This window comes from Orbicella faveolata, unplaced genomic scaffold (assembly GCF_042242905.1).
Source record: "Orbicella faveolata isolate gen_17 unplaced genomic scaffold, um_ofav_v1 contig_47, whole genome shotgun sequence".
Classification (NCBI taxonomy): domain Eukaryota; kingdom Metazoa; phylum Cnidaria; class Anthozoa; order Scleractinia; family Merulinidae; genus Orbicella; species Orbicella faveolata.
In genome coordinates, this window is record NW_028301577.1 from 12466494 (window position 1) to 12493024 (window position 26531).

General features: G+C 39.0%; 1 protein-coding gene and 1 pseudogene across 2 annotated transcripts; both read right to left on the reverse strand.

The window, feature by feature from the left end:
• Window positions 1-115: 115 nt before the first annotated feature.
• On the reverse strand, window positions 116-6711 carry LOC110058868 (uncharacterized; annotated as a pseudogene). Its single transcript, XR_002297691.2, has 4 exons — window positions 6546-6711; window positions 6274-6345; window positions 5335-5540; window positions 116-3837 (listed from the first exon to the last, which is right to left on the reverse strand). The product of XR_002297691.2 is annotated as an uncharacterized LOC110058868 (transcript).
• Window positions 6712-21519: 14808 nt separating this feature from the next.
• On the reverse strand, window positions 21520-22895 carry LOC149097202 (uncharacterized). The gene is made up of 2 exons (XM_089279855.1): window positions 22846-22895; window positions 21520-22130 (listed from the first exon to the last, which is right to left on the reverse strand). Exons 1-2 carry the CDS (start codon window positions 22893-22895, stop codon window positions 21593-21595), a joined length of 588 nt encoding a protein of 195 aa, XP_089135981.1. The 3' UTR covers window positions 21520-21592.
• Window positions 22896-26531: the final 3636 nt, after the last annotated feature.

The window sequence follows — 26531 nt, forward strand, 5'->3', positions numbered from 1 at the left end:
AGTTCGTAATGCACTTACACGATAACAGAATAGCATGTCTGTGGCTGAGACATATCGATGGACAGTAATAATAAGCTCTTGTGGTTAACTATACTTTACAAGTAAAGTTTACATATTCTTTTTTTTTTCATTGTACTGTCCAAGATGTTGACAAACACTTTCCAAGTTGTTGAAAGCTTGCTGCTACACTAGCATGGTCCTCGCCGAAAATCTTTTTACTGATCGAGGAGCAGTGCCTTCTCGAAGTATTCGTTTTCTCAGTGGTACTGCCCAACATGTCGATAAATAATTTTCGAATCATTACAGCTTGCATGCAATTGCTGCAACATCGACATGTTCCTCGCCGAAAATCTTTTTCTTGATCATCAGTGCCTTCTGGTGGTATTCCTTTGCTTCATTGTACTGTCCAAGATGTCGATAAACAATACCTAGATTGTTATAGCTTGCAGCTACAGCAGCATGTTCCTCACCGAAAACCTTCTTCCTGATGATCATGGCCTTCTCAAAGTATTCTTTTGCTTTACGGTACTGTCCAAGATCTCCATGAACAGTTCCCAAGTTGTTATAGCTTGTTGCCATAGCGGCATGTGCTTCGCTGAAAATCTTTTTGCTGATGATCAGTGCCTTCTCGAAGTATTCTTTTGCTTCATGATACTGTCTAAGATCTCCATGGACATTTCCCAAATTGTTATAGCTTGCTGCAACATCGGCATGTTCCTCGCCAAAAATCTTTTTCCTGATGATCAGTGCCTTCTCATAGTATTCTTTTGCTTCATGGTAATGTCCAAGATGTCGATAAACAATACCTAAGTTGTTATAGCTTGCTGCTACAGCGGCATGTTCCTCACCAAAAATACTTTTTCTGATGATCAGTGCCTTCTCGTAGTATTCTTTTGCTTCATTGTACTGTCCAAGATCTCCATGAACATTTCCCAAGTTGTTAAAGCTAACAGCTACAGCAGCATGTTTCTCATCGAAAATCTTTTTCCTAATGACCAGAGCCTTTTGGTAGTATTCTTTTGCTTCATAGTACTGTCCAAGATCTCCGTGAATATTTCCCAAGTTGTTATAGCTTGCTGCTACATTAGCATGTTCCTCGCCAAAAATCTTTTTCCAGATGATCAGTGCCCTCTCGTCGTATTCTTTTGCTTCGTGGTACTGTCCAAGATGTCGATAAACGCTTCCCAAGTTGATATAGCTTGCTGCTATATCAACATGTTCCTCGACAAAAATCTTCTTCCTGATGGTTAGTGCCTTCTCGTAGTATTCTTTTGCTTCATGGTACTGTCCACGATCTCCATGAACAGTTCCCAAGTTGTTATAGCTTGTTGCTACAACGGCATGTTCTTCGCCGAAAACCGTTTTGTTAATGATCAGTGCCTTCTCGTAGTATTCTTTTGCTTCATGGCACTGTCCAAGTTCTCCATGAACATTTCCCAAGTTGTTATAGACTGCTGCTACTGAAGCGTGTTCCTCGCCGAAAATCTTTTTCCTGATGATAAATGCCTTCTCGTAGTATTCTTTGGCTTCATGGTACTGTCCAAGATCTTCATGAACAGTTCCCAAGTTGCAGCAAATTTGTGCTACCTTGTAATGATATTCACCGTAAATTGCTTTATAAATCTTTCTAGCCTCTTCATGGTATGATATTGATGATTTATACTGGCATGTCATTGATAATGTTATCCCGTGTGTAGCCAAGACATCTGCTTTTATTAAGTCGCCCTCTCGAGTGTTACTACTGTATTGAACAAAATCACAGGCCGATGTGGAAAAGAGAATTGCATTTGATGGATTGCTAAGGTTACAACACAGAGAAGCAGTTAAACAAAGCCACGTAATGACCTTTTCAGGAGCGATAAAGGGTGTTAACTCCTTCACCAAAACATCTTTTGTAGTAAAACTATTAGTAAGAATTTCATGTAATGCTTTGCAATGGGTGGTAATGCTACGTAGCATGACACAAACGTGCCCACTTTCACCCAAGCGATTATGCTTCCCCTCAATAAGAGAATGGAAAACCTGAATCGCTACGGCTATGCCCTCAAGTTTCTCTGTCAACTCAAAATCCAACGATGACATTTTCCTTAGTATTTCATAGACAACGTTATGCACTCTTACATAGTCGGGTGCTCCATCTTCACTGTACAAACACGTAATCAAGGAGGATTTTAGGATCTTTGCCCTGATTAATTCTTCAGTCTGTCCCGAAGTGCGAACTTTGACAAAGTTAACGGCTGCTTCAACTGGGAGAGATTCGGAGCCACATAGCGAGAAAAAGAGAAATGTCTGGCGAAGAACTTCCTCGCCTTCCAAAGTGCTATCTATTGCCATTTTAATTGCTGTAGTCATCGTTTTGGAATACGCTGGATTCCCTTTGGCAAGAGGTTCTTCTGTTGCCTCACGCTTACCACTAACAAGTGCTCCCATGTAATTTGTCCAACCGTAGGTTGGCGAACCACAACTCGTAACAGTTTGTACGTAAAACGCAGCGGCTCGCCAAGGCAAGTGGCTGATACTCGAGAACCTCAGCAACCCTTTGAACTTGCTCATCATTGCCAGAAATTTGCGATACTTGCTTCAATAGCTCTACTGCGTCCTCGGGCTGCATTCCTGCACTGAGTGACTCATGGTAGGTATGAGGAGCATTTGTGGGAATTGCACTGCTGTCTTGAGTTGTAATCAGTACCTGACCGTGACCCCACTCTTCACAAGCGGTCTGAGGTAGGTAACCACAAACCAAAGACAGGTCTACGACATTGTCTGCTATTATCAACCACTTTGAGAACTGTTGAATCTTTGGCAAAATTAAGCACTTGAGATGCTGCATTGTGTCCTTGGGGCTGTTTTCTTTCGTGGTAGCCAGGTTAGTCAAGCTGTATTCGGTGATTCCCAATTGTTTAGCCAGACTGATGTACGAGTCAGCGAGCGTTTCAAGGGTTTCCGCATTCAGGGTTGCAACGAATGTTAAGCCTTCACTTTCATCTGATGCGCTTGTAAAGAACTCTTGCCCAATTTGACGAGCAATTTGAGTTTTACCACATCCAGGATTACCGGATAAATAAATGGTACTGATCGCTCCGTTACTTTTATCGCCAATCTCTTGCATTGTTGTCATAATCTTTGTGACGTCATTTAATCGTTTGATAATTTCGTGAGACGGCTTGAAACTGAGATTACAGAAAGACTCGACTTTGGAATTAATTTCTTGGCTGAGACATTCAACCTGCTCTTCCTTTCTCTGTATCGTGTCTTGTGCAACTTGTAAATCAGATCTGACGTTTTGCAATTCTGTTTGGAGATTGGAAACCTGTGCCATTAAGTTGTTTACTTCTGCCGTGGGAAAGGTCGTCTGATTTTTAACTTCCTCTATGTCATTGACCGGAAGACTCAAAGAGTTAAACGCCACCAACACTCTTCCAGCATAGTTCTTGAACTCAGCATCTGTCAGCTCGGCCTCACTGATATGAGCAATATCATTTCGGACTTGACGAAGATCATCGACTTCTTTCCTGATGGCTGCACTCAGAGTTGTGCCAATGCTATCTGAGAACAGAATCGCGAAAAACAAACAGCTACAGTCCCACTCAACAGTGTTACCATTCTGTATTGTCGCCAGATATCGCCGATTCTTCGAGCGGCTTCCTCGAGACTCGTTAGAATAAAAGTCTAAGCCATTCTTTGGCGTGTCTTTCCATTCTCCAAGCGTTGTTTTGTAAAAGAAATCCCATTCTTGCTTGAGGACTCGTCGTAGTCCTTCGGGAACCAAGTTAAAGGCGATGTAACAAATTCGAAAATAGTTCAGTTTTTCAGAAGTATACTCCATTGTGGAATAATCTGTTTTAAAGATATGCATCTTAGTATAAAGATGACAAATGACGAATGATTCGTAAAGGCAGACTGTATCTGCTTTGGTACATCTAAATGCTAAACTGAGGGTTTAGTGCGCCTGATAGTTCGTCCCTGTTTCACACTATAGACTGCGTTTGCGTCCCATTATACAAAGAGGCCCAGCACTGAATTATTTCACGAAATCAACTAGTTTCGGAGTCCATTACCTCTGACATTTTTCTGTTCAGCCAATGGGGAATCTATTGAATAAGTAGTAGGGCCTGCGGAAGATTTATGTTAGGCTTGTTCATTGTTATATAATTTGGTATTTAAGTTCGCGTATTATTCTACATTACAGTGCGACTGCTCGGGCCGGGCCACTGGAAAAAGAGTTAACCAATCAGAATGTTACTTGAGTACAAAGGATAGCGATCTTTTTCTCATATAAACCAATAACATTGAAGAATGCGAACAACTTAACAAAATCGAAAACCCACAAAGTGCGAAGTGTTGCGAACCTCTCAGGAAACTTTGCCATTTGTTGTTGGTTAGTTTCGATCCTAAGTTTTGCACACTTATCAACGCAGTTTCGGTTTAGTTGTTGCAAAATGAGTTTTGAAGCTTAAGTTTTCGAACGAGATTTATAGCTATGATAATTCGTCGTCAAGCGCTGAATCTCTAAGAGGTTATATAATGTCTTCAAGTCAAATAGACCGTTACTTGCCGACGCGAGAAAGCTCCCAGTCCATTGTTCTTAGTTTACATTTGATTGGTTAACTTTCTTCTCGTGACACGGTTTAAGTCGTCGTACTGTAATGGTTCTCAAAAGTAAACAGATTATCCCTCATGCAAGTAAATATATGAAAAATCATATATTTGAACTGTGGAGAAAGATATGAAGACATGATTGATCATCGCAGTTTTTTACACAACTTAGGCAGTTGTGAAATTAAAGCCTGAAAAAAATTCAGGCCTGAACGGGATTCGAACCCATGACCTCTGCGATACCGGTGCAGTGCTCTACCAACTGAGCTATCAAGCCGATTGTGAGCTGACCATTTTGTGAGTTCGTTATATACCCGTAGATGGTCTTTCATATATTCAGTTGCATTCTTCACCATTCCGTTCAGCTATGACAAAGAATTTTCTCTGTTATCTTTACTCATCAATATCTCGTTTCCGAAGTTCAGTTCCTAATGCACTGAAAATACATACATGTATATCAAAAAATAAATTAACTCAGTGAGACGCTTTTTGTCACTGAAATTAATTACGCGGTAACTGCTAACAATTTTAAAAGCTAAAGAATCTTAAAACTTTACCTACATATAAAAATGAATTCCTCTAGTTAGAATGTTATTCTCCATCATGATACAGTTTCCATTATTAAATTATCACTGTTGTCACTTTTCTGCTTGGCAATTTCGTGTTAAGGGAGATGAAATTTTCATCACTCAGTCTTTTGGAAATGAAAATATGGAATTAAAACAAGAAGCTACTTACTTGAACAAGGACTGATTTCTGTCTTCCTCATGCCATGGATCTTGCTCGTTTTTTCTTAGCCTGTAGGGCAAGCAGATAAGTGGCGCATTTTACCCTTAGTAGAGCGCTGTGTGTTTGCACTTCTCTCCCTACGATAAAAGGCACCCCTAAACCGCCTGTCATGTAAGCTAGTTTGCTCTTCTTTTCGTTCTCCAAAGGATCAAAAGCTGCCACAATAATAAAAACAGGGATAGTTGTGATTTATCAAAACAAACGTTAATAAAATGTAATAAGTAACTCGATTTATCTCCGAAAACGTTTGAAACTTCTTAAATGTACCTCAAGGTAAATGCTGAGGTTAAACTTGTTCCTGTGTTTAGAATTTCTTAAGCTAATTTGATTTTTAATTTCCCCACTTTCCAGACAATAAAATTTAAAACTAGTTTGCAAAATTTTAAACGCCAAACTAAAGAAACACTTTAACTACAACTGAAAACAAACGATGAATTCGAATTAAACGTCTGAAAAACTCGTTCCTAACCAAACATAAAATTAGATGCTTTCCCTTGGTGACTTGTAGGGTTTGTTTGAAAGCCAGATTGAGATTTTTTTGCAGTTAATAAACAAGTGCTCCAACTAAAGTTTCTCATTAAAGCAACACAAATGGTTAATACTGTCTTACTAGACTCTTTTATACCGCTCTTTCAAATTCAAATCGCACAAAACTCAACATATTCATCCAAGCGTGAGAGATCAATTCTCTTTATCGATTGAAAACTATTTCTTTCGACATTAGTTCTGAGAATTTAGAGTTAAATCAAGACAAAATTTCCAAGTTGCTAAGTATTTTTTAATGTTTTTCACCAGTTTGCTTGGCAATATGTTGATTGATAACAAGACATAAGGTGTTCACTTTTCTTGGAAACCAAAGATTTACAGAACAACAAATGTGCAAAATACCTGGAACAGACTCTGATGTCGTAACTGTTTAATTGGTTTGCTGATTTGTTCTCCTGTTGTTTCTTCAAATGCCTGGTCAAAATTTGCAATAAAAATACAATGCACGTCGACGTTAATACAACTTGCGAAATCACTCTTTGGAGAAGTAGGTTCATTCCTAAACTTGCTCAAGTGTTCAAAACAAACAGCAGAAGAACGACTATTTATTTAGCCATTAGAAATGCAAAGTTGTTGCCACGTTGTTACTAGTAAAAAGCCGACAGAGTTTCTACCTTGAGATGTTTCTGCTCAAATCAGCACCAAGTTAATCGCTACTTCTTGCTCGGTTCCTCTTCTTAACCAAACACCTGGAAATAAGTCCGAAAGCTTCAACGTCAGATCAAAGGAAATCGAAATTGCTAACGAAGAAATATTCATCTCTACAGTGACTCGCTCTTCATACTTTAGTTAACTTTTGACAGTTAATTTCTGTGTAGTCACGTGACCTTTGTTGGAGTTAGAATAATAAGCAGATGAAAGTTTCAGTGGTAAGTGATGAATATCAAAGCCTTAGCGATAAGAGATTGTTTACAACACATTAAAGCAGCAGAGCGTAGATGATGATTTTTTAATGAGTTTCAATACCGAATACAATCTGAAAAGTTTGCTCTAAAAACACGAAAAGTAATGAAGATGGCAAGCGTTAGTCTTATTAGCTTAACCAAGTTCGTTGGATTGGACACAGTTTACGATAAGAATGAAAAACGAGTAAATTACCTCAGTCAAAATACAGATTAAATTTTTGATGCAGGGGGGGAATTTAGGTCCAAATAGATATTCAACAAAGGCCAGTGAGGTTATATAAACACGAACTGAAAGAAAAGTAGTGTAATTAAAATGCCTTTGAAACAATGTTGCCAGACAAGCATAAAATTAGGGGCTTTCACTTGATAGTAGACTTAGTGTCTAGTGCTAGTAAAATAACACTTACTGAAATTTGTGTGTTATTCCAAGTAGTTGTGACATCTTTTGCGATGTTTTGTAAATGTCTCATAAACAAACTAAGGATTACATATTATAGAATAACGTTTTTTGTACTCTCACAAACGCACACTCAAATTTAGTATTGAAAATTCTTTCACTCACAAGCTTCAAATTCACTTCCTATCTGACTGATGTACATGTATCTGAAAGTTAGTTTTAAGAAACAAAGATGTCTCAGTGTTTTTCATCGCCGAATGCAATGTGAAATAAATAGAAAAGTTTGCTCTAAAAACACGAAAACACAAAGAAATAACAATGAAGATGACAAGGGTCAGGGTTAGTTGCTGAACCAAGTTTGTTGGATTGATTGAAAATTAATGAAAAATTTACACTGCATTTGATAACATAACAGACGATGAATTCGAATTAAACGTCAGGTGAAGTCAGTAAAGTTGTTGCGTCTGAAAGACTCATGAAACAGAACCACTCAAGTAAGAAATTAGGTGCTTTCCCTTGGTGGTTTGCTATGTTTGTTTGAAAGTCAGGCTGAGTATTTCTGCAGTTAATGAGCAAGTGCTACAACTTAAGTTTCTCATTAAGGCAATTTTAATGGTAAATACTGCCTTACTACTCCTCTTTTATACCTGTCTTTCAAATTAAAATCCCACAAAACTCGAGATATTCACCTAAGCGTGAGATATCGATTCTCTTTATTGACTGAAAATTTTTTCCATGTTCGTTTTGAGAATTTAGTGTTAAATCAAGACAAGATTTCCTAGTGAGCAAGCTTCTTTATCTTTGTCACCAGTTTGCTGGGCAATATGTTGATTGATAACAAGACTTAAGGTGTTCACTTTTCTTGGAAACCAAAGATTTACAGAACAACAAATGTGCAAAATACCTGGAAGAGACTCTGATTTCGTAACTCTTTAATTGCTTTGCTGATTTGTTCTCCTGTTGTTTCTTCAAACGGCTGGTCAAAAGCTGCGATAAAAATACAATGAGCATTGACGTTAATACAACTTTCGAAACCACTCTTTGGAGAAGTAGATTCATTCCTAAACTTGCTCAAGTGCTCAAAACAAACAGCAGAAGAACGACTATTTATTCAGCCCCTAGAAATGCAAAGTTGTTGCCACGTTGTTACTAGTAAGAAGCCGACAGAGTTTCTACCTTGAGATGTTTCTGCTCAAATCAGCACCAAGTTAATCGCTACTTCTTGCTCGGTTCCTCCTCTTAACCAAACACCTGAAAATAAGTCTGAAAGCTTCAACGTCAGGGTTGAGGAACTGAAACCTTATGGTGATGATGTTTCTATTGTGAAGGAAGACTGTGTCGGCCATGTCCAAAAGAGGATGGGTCGCCGGCTCAGAGATCTGAAGAATGCATACAAGGGCAGGAAACTAGATGACGGAATATCTCTTGGGGGCAGAGACCGCTTGACGGACAAGAGAATTGACTTGTTCCAGAAGTATTATGGGAAAGCCATAAGAAGTAACAAGAATGACAAAGAAGGGATGAAATCAGCAATATGGGCCATTTTTTATCATTCCACTTCATCCGATGATAATCCACAGCACGACTACTGCCCAGAAGGGGAAACTTCATGGTGTGGCTGGCAGCGAGACAGAGCGAAAGGAACCCATGCCTACAAGTACAAATCTCCATTAGCACCAGCTGTGGTTGAGGTTGTGAAGCCAACATTTGAGGCTTTATCAGCTGATGAACTGTTAGACCGTACGTTATCTCGAAGGAGCTACTCAAAACCAGAATGAGTCTTTGAACTCTTTTTTTTTTTTTTTTTTTTTTGCAATAACACAAGGGAAACCAATGCAACACTAACTCTATTTACATTATATTGCTCTAATTATTTACACTATTTAAATTACAATAACTAAACGACTTACATTACTAACAAATACAGTTACACGACTTACACAATTAAGAAATACAGTGACGACAAGGGGTAAAGAAAAAAAAACTGAGAAGAAAAATAGCTAGTTATCATTACAGCTTGAGGTTGTAGTACAGAAACATAAAAAACAGAGCAAAGGTATGTGGTACATTAAAAGTAAAATGAGTTATGCATCTGACAGGAGATTAGAAATAGATTAATGGGTAGGAGGTAGATAACCCTACAGAAAATATAATCTAAAATATCAATTAAATCCTCATATATCCTGTAAGAGGTTTCCATTTCTTCGTGTCTCCACTTTTTGTTTCTATCTCATATTGTGATTTTAGTGTGCATATGAAAAGCGTAAGATTTGGATGATCATCTTTTGTTTTAGCGAGCCATATGTGATATCGTGCTAAGAGAAAGCAGTAATTTATAAGAAGCGCAAATTGAGAGATATCTGGCCTCAGACCCAAAGCAGTAATATTTGTCAAAGCATAATCTCTAGGAAGTAAATTTAAGTTTTTCAGTCATTCAGTAAGTTTATTCCAAAAGTGAGATGTTTGGCGGCATGACCAAAAAAGATGAATTATTGACTCAGAGGAGGTGTAACAAAAACTGCACTTTTCATCGCCATGTAGACCTATTCTAAATAAAAAGTTATTGGTTGGTACACGTCTATGTAAGAATTTAAACTGAAACTCTATCAGCTTAGTGCTCTTTGTGCATTTTTTAGCTAAAAGATAGGCAGCATTCCAGTTTATGTTGTCATTTATTGGTAGGCCACAATCCTCTAGCCACTTCTTTTGACTTGACTCTGGGGTTAAACTCTTGTTACTAATCAGTTTTTTATATATTATTGTAGTTGCTCTTTTGACCTGCAAAATTCTTGTTGTAAGTGGCTCGTATTCGTGGTCGGTGTTCTGTAAATCTTGAAAATTAGAATCAGTCCGAAGAGACTTTACAACCGATATTAATCCGTAGAAGCTGAGAGGGGGAGGGTCTATTTCATACTTACAGCGGAAATCATTTAACGAGAGAAAGTTGTTGTCCGGTCCTAAAAGATGTTTCACCCGAGTTATTCCCTTAGTGAACCAATTTTTTAAAAAAACTGTTTTGTTGGCTATCTTTATTAGGGAGTTATGCCAAAATTGTTGATCCAGAAAGTGATCTTTCGATGTTATTTCAGGTTCAAAGTTAACTTCCGCCCAGATTCCTAACAGTTCTTTTAAAAAGGCATCCGAAGTTGTTATTGTCGATAAGGTGTCTCTAACGTTGAGGTTGTAGAAAAAAAAGTTTTGACAGCCATATTTTTTTAGGGTTATATCAAAAAAGATTTTCCATTTTCCCTTATTGTTGTTATCTAAATATTTTTTAATCCATGTGGTTTTGAGGGATTTATTGAAGGAACTAATATCGATCATTTTTAGGCCACCACCACCGAAATCATTGATCATTACCTTCCGTTTTATCTTGTCGCCTTTACCATTCCATAGAAAAGTGTAGAGTAAATCATTTATTTCTTTTAAAACCCTGTAGTTTGAGCGAAGAGGCGAGAGTAGATAAACCAATTGGGAGACCACTAGTGATTTGATAACAGTGATTTTCCCTAACAATGTGAGTCGGCGGTATTTCCAGCATCTTAGGATTTCTTTCACTTTTTCAAGTTGCTCATTGTAGTTTAAAGAGGCAGATAGTTCGGGATCTGTTGAAATCCATAGACCTAGGAATTTTACTTTGTCTTTTGGCCATTTAAGCTCTTTTCCTGATGACAGAATTTTATCATTTCCAATACTTGCGCCAATCCATAGAGCTTCCGTTTTCTTATCATTGAGTTTGAGGCCAGAGACTTTGCTGAAATCGTCAAGCATTGCAAGGGATGAAAGGAGAGATTCACGTGACCCGTCTAATATAAGTGTTGTTTCATCGGCATACTGACTTAACTTAATTTCCACATTATTTACAGAGATTCCCTTTATATTAGTATTTTTCCTAATTGCCGTGGCCAGCACCTCTGCCGATAGGATAAATAAATAAGGTGAGAGCAGGCAGCCTTGCCTAACACCTCTTTGAATTTCAAAAAAATTAGTTGCCCATCCATTATTCAGAATACAGCTTTCAGTATGACTATACAGGGTTTTCACCCAGTTGATTAGCGTAGCACCAAAACCGTAGGATCTTAATGTGCCATGTATGAAGGACCATTCGAGAGAATCAAATGCCTTTTCAAAGTCAATAAAAAGTAACAGACCCGGGATATTCTTTTCTGTGGCATATTGAATAATAGGGTCAATGAGTCTGATATTTTCGCCTATAAATCTGCCCTTCAAAAATCCTGTTTGATCATGATTGATAAGGTTTGGAAGTACTAATTTAATTCGGTTTGCAATAGATTTTGCTACGATTTTGTAATCAGTGTTCAAAAGGGTAATAGGCCTCCAATTTTTGATGAAGTATAGTTCCGCATCTTTTTTTGGAATTAGTTTTATAACCCCTCGTCTTTGTGTTACTGAGAGGCAGCCAGAGTCAAAAGCATAGTTGAGGGCCGAGATTAAAAAAAAAGAAATGTCTTTCCAAAAAACTTTGTAGAATTCGGCGGGAAGTCCATCCGTGCCCGGCGTTTTGTCAGACTCCATCTTCTTCAGGGCTTCGAAACATTCCTTTTGAGTTAAGGGGCCTTCACATAAAGTTTGTTCTTCATTGGTCAAAGAAGTGGAGTTCACTTCAGAGAGGAATGTTGACTGGATGCTGTCGGGGCTTTTTGACGTATAAAGATTTTTGTAAAAAGCCGTACATTCAGATAAGATATCTCTGTCTGTGGTGACAAAGTCGGTGTCATTAAGTTTTAATTGACTAATTGTTCCTTGTTTACAGTGCCTTTTTTCGAGATTTAGAAAATATCCGGAGTTCTTTTCGCCCTCGTTGTACCATTGTGACTTTGACCTAATGATAGCGCCTTTGGTTCGATAGTCAAAAATGTTTTCTAGCTCTTTCTTTAAGGTAAAAATTCTTTCAGCAACAATATAATATGAGGGGTTACTATTGCTTGCATTGTCTAAATGTTTTTCTAACAAGGCGATTTCGCGTTCCAACATTCCAACAATTTACTATGCAATGAACCTCAAATCTAGCCTGAATTGTGCAAAGTGTTGGATCGTTAATAACTTGAATGTTGTATTGCCTAACCAAGCTCGGATCTGACAGTTTGCACAGTGAAAGCATGACCTTATATTGAACAGATCATGTAAGTTTTAGGTTCATTGCATGAAGTTATCTTACCTGCTGTATGCAAAATGTAACTTGATCTCCTGGATAGTATGTCATGTTTTGCACCTTTGCCACAAAATGGGCATGTTTGCGGTCAGGCCCAAATGTATATTACCAGTTGGCACTCACTCATTGAACAATTGAGAACTTTTGTGGACATATGTTGGCTATTCCTTTGAAAGGAAACCAGAACTCGATGATTGCAAAAATTGTCAAAATAAGGGTAGGCTGCCCCCTTGAAGCAGCAGAGCGTAGACGATGATTTTTAATGAGTTTCAATACCGAATACAATCTGAAAAAAAAATAGAAAGTTTGCTCTAAAAACGCGAAAAGTAATGAAGATGGCAAGAATTAGTCTTATTAGCTTAACCACGTTTGTTGGATTGGACACAGTTTTCGACAAAAATGAAAAACGAGTAAATTACCTTAGTCAAACTATAGATTGAATTTTTGATGCCGGGGGGTAATTTAGGTCCATGTAGATATTTAACAAAGACATGTGAGGTTATAAAAATACGAAAAGAAAGTAGTGTAATTAACATACTTTGAAACAATGTTGCCAGACAAGCATAAAATTCCTATCAGACTGATATACATTCATAATTCAAAGTTTAGTTTTCAAAGAAGAGTTTTCCTTGACAATAAAAGAGCTTAAATAAAAACAAAAGTTATCTCCTACTTGTAAGTACCTTAATTTGGGAACTGATTGATGGTTTTCAATACTAGTTTGTTCCTTTCTTTGTTGTACAAACGATCAAAATCTGCAGTCAAAAAAAATTGAAAAGTGGTGATGACATAGAATTCTTTAAATTTCTTAAAAGTTTCACTTTGTAACCCCACGGTAGCTGTTTTATCCTAAATGTGCGTTTGGTCTTAGAAGCGAAGATCAGACGATCGGAATTTTCATTCCTGATTAGGCAATTGAAATGCAAAGTTATGGTCACAGATTTGGCTACTGAATGAATGATTTGCGTAGTTTCTGCTCAAAACGGCCCAAACTGATCAGTGCTTTTACTTTCCTCGTCTTCATCAAGCATACGAACATGAACAGACTCCATAACTTCTCCGTCAGATGAAAAGAAACTGAAAGTGCTAAAGAAGCAAAAAATATTCAGACACCGACTCACGTTTCATACCCCTATGCTCTTTTGACAGTTATTTGCCATGTATGCACGTGACTCTATTGGTTGTAATAAAAATGTCATTGAGCAGGAAGCTTGGGCGCCAGAGGCTCTTGATTGATAGCCTGTCAAAGCTACGAAAAAAAGGCGAGAGCTTGATCGCAAAACATTCAAAGGAGCTGACAATAAATAATTACTAAGTTAAAATGAGTTTTATCACCAGTGAAAGCTAGTGCAAACTGAAAAATAGGGAAGGTTTATTCTTAAAACACGTAAATTAAAAAATATTGATTATTTTCGAGGTGTGGGCTATTAAGGAGAAATGAATATCTTAGGAAAGCCAATTAGACGTGAGAACAAAGAAGTAGAAACAAAATACCGCTGAAGTCAAACAATGTTGGCAAGAAGGCTTAAAATTAGGGGCTTTTACCTTAGTACCCAGCTTTGCTTATAATATGGCTTCGGAAACCTTTATTAAATTCATTTATTATATGGCTTGTGTTTGTAACCGATATAACGCGCGCTCTGATTGGCTAATTCTAGGGCTTTATTCTCCCGTAAAGCCCACGGGCCGATTAGGGGCCCGCAAAACCAAAGCAAAAAGCTATATTATAGAAAACTTATTAACTTCCAAAGTTCGGTCTTTATGGGAAAATCTCAAACCTTGGCCTTGCCGTATCGCAAGGTCTCAGTTTGCAATTTTCCCGTGAAGACCTCACTCTCGGTTAGTAAGTAGTTATTATTGCAACACAGGGAAAAAACGTATTTAAGATAAGATTGCTATCGCTACAATAGTCACAATACAGTGCTGGATTCTTGCTCTACCTACAACACTTCACTCTACTCTTACAATACTTACACTACTTACAATGAGAGTGTATTGATTTACAACAGGCTACCTTTACTGACATTACTTACAATATACTTTTTAAGCTTATTTGCTTATTTGTTTGTATAATCTATAACACACGCCAGCAGTACAGCAGGTTATATATACTAATAATACGGAGAATCAAAAGCAAAGAAGATGTACAAACAACGAGATATAAACCTTGAAGAAGAAATGAAAAGGTGGAGATGTATTTGCATAGCTTTGCTATCATGATGCAAACTAGGAAATGGTTTTCGCTGTATCGTAATGTCCGAAGTTAAGGGAGAATTTCTTGGTGAGCTTGATTGCACATTTTTCATACCCAGATAACAGAAACTGGAAATTCAACCGATAAAAAGTAAAAGTTTAGGCTCTTGTTATTGTTTGGATTCAACCATCTGAAGGTTCTCCCCGATCAACTGCCCATTTCTAAAAACCTTGTCAACGAAGATTGTATTCAGAAAAGTTGGATGATCTGCACTGCCCCTGTTTTGCAAACTTATTATGGTAGTAAAATAACACTTACTAATCTTCTTATGTTGTTTCCTAGTCATTGTGGTCTTAATATATTTTACAATGTTGCGTAAATTTCGAGCGAGTGAATTCCGATTGTACTCATGTTACGAAACACGTTCGCTCTCAGACCGGTTTAAAACGGAAATATTTAGACTGATATTAAACATTACCAAGGCTTCGTAGCAGCACGAAGTAAGAGCCCATTTACATGGAGGGAGGGTGCCCCGGCTAACTGGGCTACCCGGCTAGAAGGATTGACACAACCCGCCTTTACATGCAACTCACCTAACCGGGACAGTGAGTGGGCTGCCTGGGCTATCTTTTGAGCGGCCGCTAAGCACAACAAACAGAATGGCCGACCAATGAAACTTTTTGACATCTTATTTCAGCTTCCTGCACGGGCACGGGCCTGTTCTCTGCCTGAGACTCATCTCTTACATTGATCTCTTCAGATTGACTGTCATTCAGTTCGGCAGATAACACCGGCAAAGGGTAACTACGAAAACATTCACCTCGCGCGGCCATGTTTTCGCGGTTTATCTCACCTTGACTAGACGGGATAGCCCGGCACGAACCGTTTATACGGTAAAAAGCTATCCCGCCTATCCGGATGCCCAGGGCAAGATGACAGGGTGTCCCGGGTAGGCGGGCTACCCTGTCTAACATATAAAAGCTTCAATGCGTTTTCTAAAGAAACGTATGAGAAGTTAGCCCTCCCAGGGTAGCTCGGTTAGCCGGGTAGCCAGGTTAGCCGGGGTACCCTTCCACAAGTAAACAGGCCCTAAGATATCGCTTTGATGAACCACACGATGTTTTTGAAGCTCATTTTTTAATGAAGGCAATACATGTTTCGGATGAGACATCATCCATAGTCAGTTGTACAGTGAGAAATAAAATGAAAATATGCAATAAATAGTATAACAAAGTGAGATGTTAACAAGAATAATGATTTAGAAGATTGTTTTAAAATTCTCGACTCTGCTTCCACAAGCTTCCAATTGAAAATCAAGGAAGCCATGCACACCCTTTGAGAGCAGCCGTCTTTAAATTCCCAGGTCAAACATCTTAATTGGTGGCCTTAGAATGTTTACATCTCCTTTTTAGGTATTTTAATGCAAATTTTTTCTTTCTTTCATAACTTGGCTATTCTTCTTTTCTCGGAAATTGTAATTTTTATGATTAATTGGTAATAAGACTTCGTGTTATAAAATTCGAACTGTAATCATACTCGTGATAAACAAATCGGACCAATAATTATTATTTGTGTATCTCGTACTTGTTTTGCGCGTGCACTACGCCATCTGCATGTACATGTTAACAGTTGGATTTCAATATAATTTTTGGACAGATAACAGCTAGTTTTTCAGCTGGAAGACGTTAACAGTTAGTGGTTATCGATATGCTGCTATTCTGGTGTTCCTGGTTTAAGTACAGGTCCGTTAAACTTGATTTGGTCACAGTAAGAAAATGTTGCTTTCATTTTAGTCGTGTACTCAATAGCGTACTTGTTCGCGTCAATAGGCTGATTTAGTAAGAGAACGGGAACGTCACTCGACGACGGCGCGCGCAGTATAAATACCCAAATATGGTCAGATGACGACTGCAGGGCGTGCGGAATAACCTGGATTCTGTTCTAATTTGACCATATTTGGGTACTTGTACTGTGCGCGCCGTCGTCAAGTGACGTTCCCTTTCTCTTGCTAAATCAGCCTAATGTCAACCCAGCGCGCACGTGGCACTTATACCATGCCTTGCGTGATGCGCAGAACGTGTTTGCACTGAAAAGAGTAGGCACCGTCCTTAACACTGATTTTTTTTTCTGAGACTTTTACCATTGTAAGATGATGAATTAGTTATGTCAGAAATGTAAAAAAAAAAATGGCGGGGGGGGGGGGGAGGGGGGAGGGGCTTCGTTAGCGAATAAGGCCACGGTGTCTGTAAGCCAAAAAATATTGTAATTGGTACTTTGAAGTGAGTCGTTCTCTGCCAAATATTGTTTAACTGGACCTATTAAGTGAATTTAGTCAACTAGTAAGGTTTCTTAAAGAACAAGTTCACATTTAGCGACCATAGTTTCACGCGCCTTGCAGCCGCAAGATGGCAGGATTTGGTGGCCCGTGGACAGAAATCTTGAATTTTTTCTAACTTCCCACATTGATTTTTTTTTTCATTTTTAGACAATGTGGAGAAAATTGTAAATAAAATCTGTTTCTGCTAAGAAAATTGGGGGTCATCGAACATCCAAGATCGTTAAATCCACGCAAAGCTATAGCAGTGGCCATCTGCCCCATCATTGTTCATTTTAGTACTTAGCACGCGCGCTCGATGCATGACGTGGCGTGTAAATTTGCGTGCGCAGTAAGGATGCGCAGAAACAATTAGCGCGAATGTCCTTAAGGAACATCCCTTCTCTCCTGAGAAAGAGTGTTTCCTGCCCGGCCTGTCTCTGCATTTCCTCGCATTTCCTCGCATTTCCTCTTTTAGCAAGGTCCCAGTTATTTTTATTCAGTTTGTGTTGTGAAAGCGCTGAATTTTAATTCCAACTAACAGGCGATTTTATTGATTGTTCCTTGGGAAAAGAACGTTTGGCAGATGTGAAACTGACCTGAGACTAGAGTAGCTGACGACTTGTCAACGTGATTGCGACCTAATAGTGACGTAACCCTGCAAAGAACGAATAGCAAAAGAATGAGAACCAACCACGTACTCTTCACCATTCTTCTAGCGGCCTAGACCCTTTCTATGTATTCTAGTATTCCTGCGCGAAAGTCACCAGCAACGCTAGCTAATCTAAAGCTCTAACTTGTTTTACTACTAAAGCACGACTCCTCGGAAAAGTAGTGAGGTTTGTTTCATTCGATTCCAGTCCAATGTTTCTCTCAGGACAAAAATACCCTCGCGGGATCGAGTTCAGTAAATTACTTACTATGATCTGAATGTGATGATCAGTTGGGAGGCTTGGTAATCTACAAGTTAATATAAGTGCGCTGTCTATTCGGGATGGTGCGGTCTGGGTTCATCTTCTGGTCGTGGTCATTGTTTTGGGTTTATAGGTCCACGTTACTCTAAAAGGGCCGCTCTTCATCCAGGTACATAAATGGTACCAGCACATTAAACCTGGAATGCGGAACTTTAATTATACTAACCATCCATCTTGATAACCATGTACTTCTGTCGAAAGAAGTTCTGTGAATTTCATAGTACATCAAGATGCACACTGAAAGCGGTTTGGTGATGATTTTGTTAATCCTGTATTCATTATGGCGGAGCCCCTGCGCGCCGAAGGCGCGCGAGCGGAGCCCCATACCTTAGAAAATTTGGTAACCCATCCATCTGAAAAATCTGATTGTCACGTTACTGTCCGTACGTCCGTACGTAAATACCTTGGAAATTAAGAGAGTAGCACCATTACCATAGCTAACTCTTTGATTTTGGGCATGCACGCTATTGTTAATTGACAGCTGTCTAAATAAGCTATTCACTAACCAGTATCACGTGACCATATCGCAGGCTCAGGTTTAGAGCTTACCGAGGTTGCGTGTTTTTTTGAAAATAACTGCTGACCAGTCACTGGTTTTCCGATTGGATCGCGGACTCAAGTCAGCTTATTTCTCTGTGTGAGAAGGAGGGAGTACTCGCAAAGGCAAAATTTCGGCGCAAATTAACCCCTGGCGCGTTGTTGACTTTTCTTCTGACATTCCTTGCACAATCATCTCTTGGAAAGTCCCTGATATATTGCGTTCGTAATTTCTACAATCTTGGTTAGGCTAATTGGGTATAGTTTGTTAAAATTTAACTGGAAAAAATAGCAAAACCACACGCTGAACAATTACATGCTCACATTTGATCAGTTTTTGAGTTTCTGATCCAAGAAAAAATAATTCTCTTTTTCCTTTATGGTCAGTTATTACAATCATAAGCTACGCTTTTAGGCTTGGCTACATCTGTATATTAATAAATTGACGTTTATAATCCATCAAATATTTTAGCTCGGAAGCGATTGGTTCAAGCGCGTCACGTGGCTAACTGTGCTTCAGCTAAAAACTGGGAAATATCCGTTTCATATTGCCCAATTTATAAAATTAAAGATCCCGCTCGTTGCCAAGAATAGTTGAAGGACACTAAACACAATCGCCTCAATTTCACTTTGAAAATATGCTTGGACATTATCTGTTTCTCGAAGTTCAGAGTTTTCGCTTAGGCTTTAATTCGCTCCGCCTTGGGGTCTTCGAGGGGGGGAGAGGGTATTTTTGAGCCCCTTCTATGTAGCTCTAAGGTTCTTACTCAATAGTAATCAAACCTACAAGGCGTGCAAAGCCATGTATTTACTTTAGAGACAACCGCGTTTAATCCTGAAGTCACTTAACGCAGTAATGACGTCATATTTTAAAATCTCCGCCATCTTGGATCCGCCATGTTTTATTTAAAAACCTTCACAAATGCAAATGCCAAAACAGCTCCAAAATTGCTTCAAGAAAAGCGGAGAATATAAAATCGAGAATCTCACTTAACCATAATGTGAAATTTAAAAATCCAAATTGGGATAAGTGAAGCTTTGGAGCCGACTGGCTCATAGCTGCCGGAGCTGATCCTGGTTCCTGTAGCCTGAAGCAGCTTGGAGTATTTCTACTCCCCCTGGACGGGATGCTAGTTCATCGCAGGTCACTCCCCCGCAATTTGTTAGGTTTCCCCAAACATTCGTCGGCACCCATTTATACGACTGGGTAGAGAGAGGCACTGTGAGAGTAAAGTGTCTTGCCTAAGAACACAACAGAGTGTCCCTGGCCAGGGCTCGAACCCGGACCGCTCGCTCCCGGGACGAGCGCACTAACCATGAGGCCACCGCGCCTCCCATAAATTGGGATAAAACATTCGCATAATACTTGGTTGCCACAGAAACACTAGGCTACGTGGCCAAAAAATTAACACACAAAATTGCTCCCAGGTAACCTTAGGAAAAGTCACAAAGTTTAGATGGTATGCCCTCCCCCCAGGTGGAAAAGGATTAACTGAAAATAAGATGTCCATCGCTTTCCGGCACTAAAGAGTTATCAGTGATTTCCATCCTACTTCATTCACTTCAATCCATATATAGCAGCCCAAGGCCTCTGCGGCGAGTAAAAAAACTACTGGAGCTGTGAGAAGATTGGGTAGATTTTTCCTACCTCTTCCCATTCTTTGCTCGGCTTAGTCCCTAACGAGCCTTCATCTCACCCATCAAAAATAACGACCAGCTGAGATCTCATGAGTTTTTTCTCCTATAAGTCTCTATAAAAATGGTTTAAAAAATAACAGAAACTTAGTTCTAACCCCTGGTTCTAACCTACCTTATTGCCAAACAGTCTTCTTATTTGCACGCATATATTATGTAACGGCTATATAATGTGTTTGTAACGCGTTCATCTTTTATATCAAGTTAGAGGGGTTAAACCTTGATTGATGAGGTTCGTTATATAAGTCTCTCTCATCTAATATTGAAGGAGACGTGATGGATGTAATAAGACCCAAAAATGGCGGAGCGTGCGTCTTAAAAACGAAAATATTTGAATTGCCTGAAGTTTCAAACGCCAAATCAAAGACAGTTTCTAAACGTAGCGAGTGCTGAAGCTCCTTTGTTTAGATAACAAAGAAGACATCCGCACATCATTGGAGGTTTCTCTTCGCCTTGTGAACAAAATATGAACAAACGCTTCCGTGGAAAACTGCTTGGGCTGTCTACGCATCGCGCGAGTAACATCCGTAGAAGAACTGTGTACCATAGTAAAAGGTAACCTGCGATGAAGCGTTTTTTTTTTTCGGGGGAAGAGGAAACCAAAAACACAAAGGAAAACGCCTAATCGCTGGCTACTTAAGAAGGATTACCTTGGGTATAAGGCCTGTATGTGGTATTCATTCTTAGCTTGATCTTCTCGTGGCTTGAGAGAAAAGTGATATGCTTAAAGGCGAGAAGCGTAGCTGCCCAATTTCTGCCCATTTCCGCTCACACACCATTGCCTTAGTAAACTAATTTACGCTTACTTAAAGCGGAATGGTCCCCTAAAATGGACCAAAAGTTTGTTTAAATATGGTGAAGTAAGATCAATTGCGCGCGTTTGCACCCATGAAGAGAAAATAAATTTTAAAGGTTTTGCTGAAAATGGTTGCTATGGCAACCAGCCACAGCCTTTTGAGGTTTTAGTCTATAGCATTGACGCCAACAGTTCCAGCTCTTTTACAAAACAAGATTTGATTTTCAAACAAGCATATCTTGTAAGTTTCTGTTCCGGTCTATGCAATAGACTAAAGTTTTCAAAGTTAACTCTTGTTTTCCGTGCTTTCTATAGGCTTTGTTTGCAAATAACCTTATTTTGCACCAAACCCAGTGAACAAATTAACTAGTGTCACATGACAGACGTTCAAATGTTATGAATTTTTTAGTCTATTGCATCACGACGCTGGTGGTCTTTGATTACTCCAAATCTCAGGAATTTCTCTTAAATACCTTCCAAAGTAGAAATGTTGGCGTGAAGTCAGTTAGTGCAAAAGTAGACCTTTGAGAAAAATGCACTCAAAGTTTATCACATGATGGATTAAGCATTTAATAAGCCAAACATTGCGGGGGGAGGTGCAGATTGGATCTCGGGGAAGGGGGTGTAATGGTTGTTCTATCTTGTAAGAAGTTTCCGCAGTTGTAGGAAATGTTCCTCAAAATCCGAAAATCTTTCCGAAAATCTTTTCCCTGATGATCAGTGCCTTCTCGTGGTATTCTTTTGCTTCATTGTACTGTTCAAGATCTTCATGAAAATTTCCCAAGTTGTTATAGCTCGCTGTTACATTGGCATGTTCCTCACCGAAAATCTTTTTCTTGATGATCAGTGCTTTCTCGTGGTATTCTTGTTCTTCATTGTACTGTCTAAGATCTTCATGAACATTTCCCAAGTTGTTATAGCTGGCTGCTACATCGGCATGTTCCTCACCAAAAATCTGTTTCCTTATGATCAGTGCCTTCTCGTGGTATTCTTTTGCTTCATTGTACTTTCCAAGAACTCTATGAGCACATCCCAAGTTGTTATAGCTGGCTGCTACCTTGGCATGTTCCTCGCCGAATTTTTTTTTCTTGATGATCAGTGCCTTCTCGTGGTATTGTTTTACTTCATTGTACTGTCGAAGATCTGGATGAACACTTCCCAAGTTGTTATACCTGGCTGTTACATCGGCATGTTCTTCGTCGAAAATCTTTTTCCTGATGATCAGTGTCTTCTCTCACATTCCTATTTCAGGTAAGTTATGTTTAATTTTTACATGTACATATATTTAATTGTGTGAAATTTACTTTTATTGTTGCATCCCATATCCCTCAAAAACTAAAGCTGGTAAGGAAGTAGAACTATTACTTTTTAACCTTTTGAACTCATCCTTATTCCTGTGGTGAAACATTGAAAGTTACTCAGGACTACAGGTATTAAATCAGTGTCCTGGAAGGTCTTGGCCTAGATAGTGGTTAGCTCTAGAAAAATCAGTTTGGGTATTGACAGCTTGATTTTCCATGTAAATATTTGCATTATTGTGCAAGATACACTTGCATCATAGCCTTACTCCTCACCTAGAAGTAGAATTGTCTTGATTCAGAGATTCATTTTCTGAGATTTTTTTGCTTTGATTTCTTACATTTTAGTGATAAGTTTATTACTTTCCTCTCTTATCTTACTTGATTACAGTATGCTGTGTTTTGGGATTTTGTCTTTTAGCATTCTATATCTCATTTGTGGTAACCCCCCTCTGCTCTAATGCCTCGGAACTTGTCTCCCCCCTGATTTTTGCTACCAAGAAGAAGAAAGAAAACATCTCCATGACGTTTGCGCAGGTAATATTGTTTCTGTCTGGGATAAGAGAATTAAACAAGGTGGAGACTCGGACATCTGCAAACGTGATGTTCTTGCAAGTGTGCAGCTTGTTACTGTATTCCAATGTCCAGGTTCAAGCCCCCTGTGTCGTGTTTACATGTCATTGACCTCTAGTGGCCAGCTGTTAGCAAACATGCAATCTTACTGGTTGCTTTGGTGCCAACAAAAATTACCGGTAGCAGCCAGAGGGTTATATTGCAAAAACAAAACTACTCTATTCACTCCAGATCTAGTGGTTCAGTTTGCATCAACTCTGATGCTGGGCACATAGTCCCAGCCCCAGTGCAACTATCAGCCAATGAGAAAAACAATGTGTTTGCAGTATAATTGTTACTACCGGTAAAACTAATGCAAATGCTTTGATCTGATTGGTTTAAAAGTACACTACCAGGCACAGAAGTGTCCACTGGCTGAAGGTCGTCTAAAACATGACTGTGCGTTTTCGTTTCCCTGAAATTTTAGGACTCTTTCAGAGGAAGATTTTGAAACATTATCGGATAAAACTACTTAAATGTTGTTTGAAGGAAATTTAGACAGCAAGATTACTCGAGATGAGATGATTGTTGATTTGACCTCATCAAACTCATAGACAATGCTCAAAAAAAAATTAACAAAGGAAATTATGACCTTGACAGGGTCAGCATAGTCTTTCATGATTTTCTTTCTCCATCAATTCTCCTTAACTTTAACTTTAGCTTGAAGTTCGTCAAAAATATGCTCTGCTACAGTACATGTCATGTTAAACTTTTCTTCTCTGATCTTCTCAGTGTTGGAAATGTGGTCTTACGCAGTCTTCCGAGTTTGATACAAAGTATATTACTTCACCCTCATCAGCTATCACCTCATAGAAATCTCGAGCTCTGATGAGATAAACAGTAAGGTTAGGCTTGATTTCCGTCGCTCTCTCGTGTCTGGTCTACGTTCCTTCCGCAAGGAGAGTGGCTTCGGTTAGGAATGCAGGCTCCTTTCCCGAAGAGCGGCTGGTAATCGAGCGTACAGTACGTGGTGTGCTGATTTGCAACAGAAAATAAGCACATGATGTAATAAATTGTCTTTGTTTCAATTGGTGTTGCAGTTGTATGGAGCTGGCACAATGGACAATACCCTCTGTCTTGGCATTTTTGTTACCTTTGTTTACTTGCGAGATCTGAAGTGGCACTACTCTGCAGGTTAGTCTATATCTGGGGGATAAAAAGCTAATTTCTTCCTAAAAAAAACACATCAACCAGACAGGTCATAAGAATCAGGAAAATCATCAAGCGGGAGATATTAAGGTTTATCACTAATACATGTCGTATTGTTGAGAGCTATAAGAACTATGTTGCAGTTCCAATATTGACTGAAAGGCCAACCGACTGACTTATTATTGATTGGCTAAGTGACGGACAGACAGAGGATGGATGAATAAATTGATTGATAGATGACTGATTTCTCAAATTTTCATCTGCAGAGGTGATTGTGATTATCTTTGTGCAGTGGGTTGGGGGAATCGTTGGTTTCCGTTTGACTTGCAAGGTAAGCTTCTTTTCAATTTGTGAAACAATAGAAATGTCACCAGAAAGGTTTCCTGTCTGTGTCATGTCCACACCATAGCCTGAGCCTGTGTGGTTTCAAGCCAACATAGTAATTTATGCATCGCTATCATATTAAATTCCCTCCATCTCTCCTTTGAACAAAAATTGGAATACTGTTGGTTGTTTAAGACCATGATACTGCTTTACTAGACCATGATGGCTCTAATGCACTTGGCCAGTCCACTTGTTTACAGTATAGGTACTTATAGGTCCCAAATATGCCAGTAAAGAGCTGTTTTACAGTCAGTCAGCTATTCAGCAAAAAGTTGACTAAAATCAGGACTAAACTAAGCCAAACATGATTCCTTAAGACCTCAAACATGTTGGTGCTCACAAAGTTTTGTTTTCTTTGCGTGGGTTCACACTGGTATTCACAATAACGTAAAGAAATGAAAGTTCAGTTTTTCCTGATGGTGGTTATGCTTATAACATTATGCTCCGCTTGTGTTGTTCACACTGGTGGCTAAAACATCAGCATGAAGTGTTCTCGCATGGTCCTGCTGTTATGTTGTTATGTCACTAGTGTGAACAAGGCCTTAGGATGTCTTTTATCACATACTCTTTGCATAAAAAAAGCACAGGAGGTCTCTATAAGAGGCTAAGAGACTGATTCGTAAGAAATGGTGTGCAAAGATATTCTGCCTGGCCCTTCTGGTGAGTCAATAAACAACTAATATTTTTGTTATTTATTCTCTCTTATTTTATGGTGTAGTTGTGGACTGGTGCCATCGTTGGTTCATTGTACATCGTGTCCATTGGCCTGGTTGCTCTTCTAGAAAGCAGTGCCATTGGTTGGAAGTAACTTTCTTCAATCGCCATTTTCACATGATGCTATTTGTGGCTTAAAAACTGAAATTCATACACCAGTTTGTTTCCAAAACTGACATTATATCTGAGTCAATTGGTTATGGTTTCTTTTTGTTTTTTGTCATCTCCGGTTTTTTTTTTTTCTGCAACTCTTGTTAAGTCAATATCTGCGACTTTTCAGGTGGTACGGTCTCCATATTTCCGATGTTGTAACGCTTTCCAGTTTTGTCATGCAATCTTTCAGAAGATTGTGTGACGATTAAGTTCGAGGCTAACCATGACTGAAGAAAGCAGATTCAGTAGCTGTAAATTATTGTTCTTAATGTGTTTTCAATTTAAAATGCACTAAAGTGTTAATTATTGGTATTTGGTGGTCCTGACGGACCCCATGCTAAATATGGTATTGTTATTTCACGAATTGCACAATTAAATATGTAAAGCAAGTATGCTTACAAATTAAAATAACTAATATCAAGAACTTCACTGGCCAGTAATGTGAAAGATGTATTTTTTTTTACCAGTTTTCCGTTGGAGACTTTGTGTGAATATACGAGTGGGACCTAGTCGGATAGAGCGGTTCAACTATCTATACAGAAAGCAGCGGACTTTTTGTTCACGAATTTGTCTTGTCCTTCTTGTAGTGTAATTGTTGAAATAAGCGAGAAGATCTCTTGTTGGCATTTAAGTTGTCCTTAGTTTAATACCACCAGTATAGGCAAAGCCTGGCTGGCTCGTGCTCTTATACAGGGTGGTAAAGGATGGCCCCTCTACTCCTTTTACACCACACCCCCAAACCCACCACCACTCACAATATGTACATAAAAGCTATTATGCTGGGAAGAGGGGGTATGAATTTCGAAGCTGTATAGCAAAAGCGCTAAGGAGCCCATACCCGCGTTTTTTACCCCATTGAACTCAAATTTCGGTTGTTGTTTGGATATATATTATTCTGTTTCCGTAGGAAGCAGCTGGAGAAAATTGCACGAAGTTTTTTCTTGTTTGTACAGACCGTTGTACTTGCTGCTCTTCTCTTGATTTTGGTACCAACTACAGATATATCAGGAGCCATACAGGAAAAATTGTAGAGCTTCGAGTGGAAATGCCAAGATGACTCTAGAGTTTACCCTTTCACACCACTGAATTATAAATATATGAACCATCCTTCTTAATAGGCATGCACTTCTTTTAAAAGAAATGCATGCGTATCGACTTCGTAGCCCCTAAGTTGATGATCTTGTCTATCCTGTACTCATTATAATGAATTGACGGAAGTTTAAGCCTATTTGGCATGGGCTTAGCCTTGGGGTCTTTGCGGGGAGGGTTTGCTTTTTGAGCCCCTCCTATATACCTCCAAAAATA